This window comes from Corylus avellana, chromosome ca3 (genome assembly GCF_901000735.1).
Source record: "Corylus avellana chromosome ca3, CavTom2PMs-1.0".
NCBI lineage: Eukaryota > Viridiplantae > Streptophyta > Magnoliopsida > Fagales > Betulaceae > Corylus > Corylus avellana.
This window is the reverse complement of record NC_081543.1, coordinates 28,957,897-28,965,333: the sequence shown is the minus strand read 5'-3', so window position 1 is coordinate 28,965,333 and position 7,437 is coordinate 28,957,897. Positions and strand designations below refer to the sequence as shown.

The 7,437-nt window shown below is 36.6% G+C and overlaps 1 protein-coding gene across 1 annotated transcript; it reads left to right on the top strand.

The window, feature by feature from the left end:
- Positions 1-930: 930 nt before the first annotated feature.
- On the top strand, positions 931-6,155 carry LOC132175398 (B-type cell cycle switch protein ccs52A-like). The gene is made up of 10 exons (XM_059587342.1): positions 931-1,615; positions 1,710-1,832; positions 1,953-2,057; positions 2,668-2,847; positions 3,098-3,160; positions 3,277-3,471; positions 4,420-4,521; positions 4,616-4,678; positions 5,074-5,142; positions 5,610-6,155. Exons 1-10 carry the CDS (start codon positions 1,148-1,150, stop codon positions 5,661-5,663), a joined length of 1,422 nt encoding a protein of 473 aa, XP_059443325.1. The 5' UTR covers positions 931-1,147; the 3' UTR covers positions 5,664-6,155.
- Positions 6,156-7,437: the final 1,282 nt, after the last annotated feature.

The following is a 7,437-nucleotide window of genomic DNA, read 5'->3' as shown; positions in this document are numbered from 1 at the left end:
AAATAAATAAATCACATCTAAACAAGGTTAGAAAATTTTAGTAAACCTAAACAAGGTGAAGTTGATAAGTCATATCAGAAGCATACATTTTTCTCTATTCTCTGTTTCTCAAGTTCTCTGCATATACGGCTGAAAGGCTGTTGCTTTAGGAGAAGAAGGGATTTTTTGGCATATACGATCATATTAAGGTACTCTTCTTGATATTTTAACAATTAAGTCTTCGTATTTTGAATAATATTTTGATTAATTTTAATCTCTATTTAGTTATCTCTCTAACATTTTGAATTTTATATATTTTTTTTCCTTTGTTTTTTCTTGTCTTTTAATCTAACGTTGTATTTTTTTTTACACTTCAATTTTTCTTGTTTTTTCATCACTTTTAGTTTGAATGGACTTTGACTTCCTACAGCCTACTCAAATTATTCCACTTAGTCCTTTCAATGTGTCACGTGTGGTCCTTAGAATGCAACTTATATATATATCAGTTTTTAACGTTAGTTCTAACCTTAGTGAAAAAACATAACGTTAGTCTCATGTTTAACCAAAAGAAAAAGAAAAAGAAAAGAAAAAGAAAAAAAAAAAAAAGGGTTAACCTTAATTAGTAAACGGCTATTAATAACCTTTAATATTTAATGTGCATATTAAATTCTTAGACACTTGACACCATTTTATGTGGTTTGAAGGATATTTTCTCTAACCGGTTTGGAAGAAATTTATGTCCTTATATAATAGCTATATAAAAGTTAACTATATATACATATATAATCTGATAAAATTTTCAAATATTTTTGGAAAACAAAATATGTTAATGGGCTTCCAAAACTCAAATCCCAGCAAAAGTCTCAGAAGTCCGATAGTGCCAACGGTATAGCTGAGGCCCAGACCAACACGGATACATATATTATTATATATAACAATTGGTCTCAACTTTCCCGAATCAGCTAGATTTCCCGGGAAAGATAACGGCAGCCTGTCAGGAACTCAATTTTCCGACCGACTTCTGAAGAACCAAATCCTCATACATCCGGGAGTGGGAGACAACCTCAATTGTCAATCTCTCTCACACACACTCAACGGTTAAAAACTTTGTTTTGTCTGTGATTTAATTCCTCCAATCTCCCCAAATCTCAAAAGGGTTTGTTTCTGTATGGACAATCCCACGGTTCAGAGATTGCCCAGTGAGTCATCGGAGCTGAATCTTGATCCGACGAGGTCCGATGTGGAGCTAGCCCGTTCGCGCAACATAGAACGCCTGATCAATGTGAACCACCGCCGAGCGCCGTCAAGGACGATCTACTTCGACAGGTTCATCCCGTCCAGGACGGGTTCGAACTTTGCTCTCCTCCACCTCCCTCCGGAGCGACCTGAGGACAGTGTCTATTCCAGGCTACTTCGCTCTGTGCTTTTTGGTCCTGAATCTGGCGTTGTCTCACCTGCCACGCCCGAGAACAGAAGCGACTGGATGAACCCACCAAGCCGGAATATCTTCCGGTATCAGACGGAGACTCGCCGGCCCTTTCACTCCATTTGTCCACTGGAGTCTTATGATGCCGTTGCCGGGGTTAATCATTGCCCGGTAAAGGCTCCCCGGAAGATTCCAAAGTCGCCTTATAAGGTACATTCTTGGTTTAATTTGTTATCTGTGTTTAATGGTGGATTTTGTGTATTGGGATTTGTGGGGTTTATGTAGATGTTGGTGATTTCGGTAGGTTTTGGATGCACCGGCATTGCAAGACGATTTTTATCTCAATTTAGTTGACTGGTCTTCGCATAATGTATTGGCGGTGGGGTTGGGAAATTGTGTTTACTTGTGGAATGCATGCAGTAGCAAGGTGAGCTTTTTTTTTCTTCTGTTTCTAGAATATGTTCCTTTTAGGCAAATAATCCTGCTGCAATGTCACTAGTTTGAAATTGATGGCGTTGTTTGATAAGTCTTGGCATGCTACACGCAGGTAACCAAGTTATGTGACTTGGGAATTGATGACAGTGTCTGTTCGGTAGGTTGGGCTCAGCGTGGTACACATCTTGCTGTTGGAACCAGCAATGGAAAAGTCCAGGTTAGAGGCAGTGTAGATAATACAAACCTATTGTTTTCAATTTTGGATGTGCTTCTTATTTAACTAAACAAGGGGTAATTTTTTTTTTTTTAATTTTGTTATTATTATTATTTTTTTTTTATCAATTGGGAAGATAGTTTAAAGGAGCGATTGTCATGAAACTATGATGGAGAATGTAATCATCAAATTTTATAATTGAAAGTTTTTTAGTGAACTTGAAAACCATAAACAATTGCAGATGCAATTGTTGATTATGTAGGGTTCACTTAGATCATTGATGAAAAGCTTGTGAAGAGCTACATTAGAACTTGCAAGAGTAAGTGGGAGCCTTGAGTGACTCAACTCACCGGCACCAACATGGCCATCATGAGTAGCAAGCCCCCTCAGGGGGCTTCTTAGGCCTGCTCTCTTCTGTGATTCTGGAAAGTGAAGAAACTAAAGCTGTCATCTTCTTCTTGATTTGTTTTTTCTGTTTCATAAAGTACAATGTATTCTTACCATCACTGTTCAAGTTAAATTCTTCCTATTATCTTGTGTTATTCATAGATGTTTGGCATAAAAGGTGCTACCTGCCATATTTAGCTCATGTGTTCAACATCCTTCTATGTAGCTTTGGGATGCATCTCACTGTAAGAAGGTAAGAACTATGGAGGGTCATCGGTTACGTGTTGGGGCTTTAGCCTGGAGTTCAACTCTTTTGTCTTCCGGTGGCCGGGACAAGAGTATTTTCCAACGAGATATGCGTGCTCAAGGAGATTTTGTTAGTAAACTGTCTGGACACAAGTCAGAGGTCAAATTCTTTAACATATTGTTCAGCTTAATCTCTTTTTTTTTTTTTTTTGTTCTTTTTTTTTTTTGGAGTTCATTCAGCATCTTTATCTTGCTTTCAGATACATCTTCTTTAGTTTTCATGAGTGTTAAAATTGCAATGTATATCTGCTGTTTTTTTCCATTTCGTTCATTGTCTTCGGTTCATGGATTTTCTCTCTTTGTATTTAATATGTTTTCCCCAGCTTAAAGGTCAACTGATTGAATTTTAGGTTTGCGGATTAAAGTGGTCTTATGATAATCGTGAATTAGCATCCGGCGGCAATGATAATAGAGTATGTGATGACATTTCTGTTTTTTTTTTTTTTTTTTCTCTGATTAATCGCATATGAGAGGTATTTGTTCAGTCTTCCTGCATTCTTGACTGACAGTTTGTCTCACATACATGTAGCTTTTTGTTTGGAATCAAAATTCAACTCAGCCCGTGTTGAGATACTCTGAGCATACAGCAGCAGTAAAAGCTATTGCATGGTCTCCCCATGTTCATGGACTTCTTGCATCTGGGGGAGGAACTGCCGACCGATGTATTCGTTTCTGGAATACAACCACAAACTCACACTTGAGCTGCATTGATACTGGAAGCCAGGTAATCTGCTTCTCAGTTTTTTTTTTCCTACCATATTGACTTCCTTTTTAATTGGGTCTGGCATACACATAGAATTGGTGAATCTTTTCTTTTAGTTGTCCTTCCACTTTCTTCTCTCAAGGATATTGAATTGATAGTTGTAGTAGATTGAAAGATTCATTTGCCCCTTTGGAGGGTTGAATAAGTGAAAGAGAGCAGGTATGCAGGTTTGATTTTAGAATTGGATGTTATAGATGATTGTTAGGGCAGTACAGGAATATTCACCTTTTGTCCATTGATTATGCCTTTCGGCCTGATCTTAGGCCCTGATTCACCCTCCGTAGACTATGCTTCCAGAGGAACCATTAGGTTTTTAGGGCATTGGATTCTCACCTATGCATGTGCAAACTAGCATTACGAGGAGAACATCCTTGGTACTGTATTATTTTCCAGCTATACTAGTCATACAATAAGAGGGCTTAAACTAACAAACCTTGGTATTCGTTTATTTCAACTGTGCTAGATCTTTAATAAATGGTTCAACTGGTTTTATTTTCTTGAATAATTGATTTTGCTTCCAATTAATTTTCACATGATAAGATGAGGGGGGAAAAAAAAGGTGGGGGTTCACATTTTCGTCACCTAAATGTGATTAATTTTGCATCAATGCTAGTAAGGTGTTTCACTCCTCTCAGTCTATATATGTATATAGAGCCATAATGCCATATATAGTCGGTCCCCTTAAATCTTTCTTCAAGTTGCATCTGGATATATTGCACTTATTGATGAGGAACAATTAATAAGAACGACAATATAAATCAGTTCATAGAAACAATTTTATATGGAATTGAATAGATCTATCCCCCTTCTTCCCCCTTCCCCTTTCCCAACCCCCACTTCACTCCTCTCTCTCTCTCTCTCTCTCTCTCTCTATTTGGGATATACTGATATCCACTGTACATATGTTAGGTATGCAATCTTGTGTGGTCGAAGAATGTCAATGAACTTGTCAGCACACATGGATACTCGCAAAACCAGATAATTGTTTGGAGGTATCCTGCCATGTCAAAGGTACAAAGTATATGTATTGTGATGCAAGTATATCTTTTCAGTTTCTTTATTTTCTTTTCTTTTTTAAATTTTCGATTTTTGTCTCCTGATGTAGTTGGCAACTCTTACGGGCCATACATATCGAGTTCTCTATCTTGCCATTTCACCTGATGGACAGGTAGTTTCTCCTCTCCTCTGTTCTAATTGCTTTGGGGTCTTTGTTGGGGTCCCCCAACCCTCCTGTAGTACTTGTTCTTTTTTTCTTTTTCTTTTTTAATGCAATCTTTATTAGGAAAAAAAAGAAAAAAAGTAAAAAGAAGCTAGTAATGTTAGTTAATTTCCCATATGTTTATGCCGGTTCTCTACCTTGCCATTTCACCTGATGGACGGGCAGTTTCTCCTCTCCTTTATTCTGACTGTTCTATATCTTTGTTGGGGTCCCCCACTCCGTTCTTTTTTTCTATTTTATTAATGCAATCTGGCTAAGAAAAAAAAAAGGCCAGTTATGCAAGTTTATTTCCCACAAGTTTATGCTTGTTCTTTTCTTAACAGTAATAATCATTGTTCTTTCAGACAATTGTCACAGGAGCTGGAGACGAAACACTTAGGTTTTGGAATGTATTTCCTTCCGCTAAATCACAGGTAAATGATTTATTAGATGAATCCAAACTTTTTTGGTAGTTGGTAGTTTTCATGCTGTCATATTGGTCCGAAGTTTTGTCTTCCTCCACCTGGTTTGAGTATAGTTGATATACATATAATTCACCTTAAGAACTGATTCTCAATTCCGATAGATATCCCCTCTTGTACAGTTTTTTACAACATTAGTTCACATGACAGTGGCACACGAATAATTTTTAAGAGAAAGACATGGGTGAGTATGTTGCTTTAACTATTTTTCTTTTCCAGTGGAAAATGGCTGGTGCACCTTACTGTGGTACCAATATGAACTAACCAAGTATTTGTATTCGACTCGCATACAAAAGAGTGGTCATATCCCTTATTGCATCTAGTGGTTTCATGCCTTTTGCCCTGCATTTTTTGTACCTTTAACTCTATTCCTAATGGAGATAAAAGTAACTCATATATGAATGTAATTGTTAATGCAGAGTAGGGACAGCGAGATTGGAGCATCATTTTTTGGAAGAACTACAATCCGTTAACTATTGCAGGAAGGGGCGGAACTAGAATTTTAGGTTGAGGCAAAACCAAAAAAAAATTGGAGAACACGTTGAAGCTTTTGGGGGTGGGCACCGGGGGCTAAAGCCCCCTCAATCCTCAATGTAGTTCCGCCCCTAATTGCAGGCCTTTTAACTTATTGACAGCTCTCAAATGGGTCTGCTTGACCCAAACCACACTGGGAAGAGAATTTGCAAAGACCTAACAATGCTAAGATGTGACTGGAAGCAATGGAAACATCTCTGGTTTCTTGCAACCTGAATGTTTTGTAGGTCTTTTTCCCACTTCAACAGGTTTTAGTATGTTGAGAGGGGAGCTGTTAATTGTTTTAACAGCTCCCTTGTATATTTAAGAAGGAAGAATACTAGCATGTTTTAACCATAATGGTGTAGCATGCTTTTGTAATATTTGTAAATGACTTAAATTCTTTTACATCAATGTCTCTATGAGGAGAGGAGAGTGGGTGGTTTTCTCTATTGAGCTGCAACAACTCTAGGCCTATTGTTTTGAGCCTGTTTTTTTTTTCATCAAAATCTGGGTGGTCACCATGTTGGTTCACTCAAGTCAAAGGGGAAAAAATAGCTTGTTATCTACTCACCACAGGGCTCCATGTTGTTTAGACACTTATGACAGTGTAAACTCTCAGGTTTCTTAACTACAATATATCCAATATGGTCCTCCACAGAGCAATGTCCAAGAAACTTATTTATTTATTTGGTAAGAAAACAAAGGAAGATTACCAAATCTGATAAGGTTGGAAGAATTTTTTTCCTACACTCCATCTTGCTGAACTTGTTCTTGAGAAAGGTGAAATATTTTTCCCATTTCAGATTCTTTGCTTGATAAGCGAGGAATGTCTTAATCAAAGAAGGAAATTGACACCATCGGTATGCTGTTAGAGCTTGAAAAAACTTGAAAAATCTTAATCAAAGAAAGAAATTGACATTATCATTCTATTAGAGCTTGAAAAACTGGAAAAATCACTTGGTTGGTGATTGAATATACCATTTTTCATGATTAATGAGGAAGGTCAATTTTGAGACCATTATGTCTTCTATTCGATAGAATAACTGAGGGATTTGTTATCATCATCCATCCATAGAATAATAGAGGGATTTTGTTATCATTGGTCCATCAAGTGTGATGTTTCGACTCACTAAACGACATTGAGTATATCACCCTTATCAACCATATTGAAGCATGAGATAAAAGCATGTGAAAAGCATGGTGAACCTTTTTGTAAAAAGCAGAGATCCTGTAGGCTAGCTACAACAATAATAAACGTTATTTTATTCAAAAGTTAAGTTAAGAACCTTTCTTTACAAAAAGTAAAGATGCTTTATTGTTTGTCAGTTTATCCTCTGTTTTATTATAAAAGAGCAACAAAATCTTGTAGCGGGGCATCAAGAGATTTATCAAATGTGATATGGTTGGAGTGTTTTATAAGGATCGTCATTTGAATTTTCTTTTGCTTCAAGTCATTTTCTTTTTGTAATTGGTATTACAACCTAGCCATGATCCTTGTAAGAAGCTTGTGTATAGCCTAAATTTGTGAACTAGTATGTAAGGTGCTATTGTATATTTTAAGCAAATACATCTATATCACTTTTATCCTATTTTACTAAGAATTTTATATTCTTTTGACTATTATTATCCTATTGATTATTATTTAAGCAAATGTTCTTACAAATTTATTAACACGTGACAACATGTGACTGAAGCAATATTGGCCACTTAAAATAGAAAACAAATTGTAAT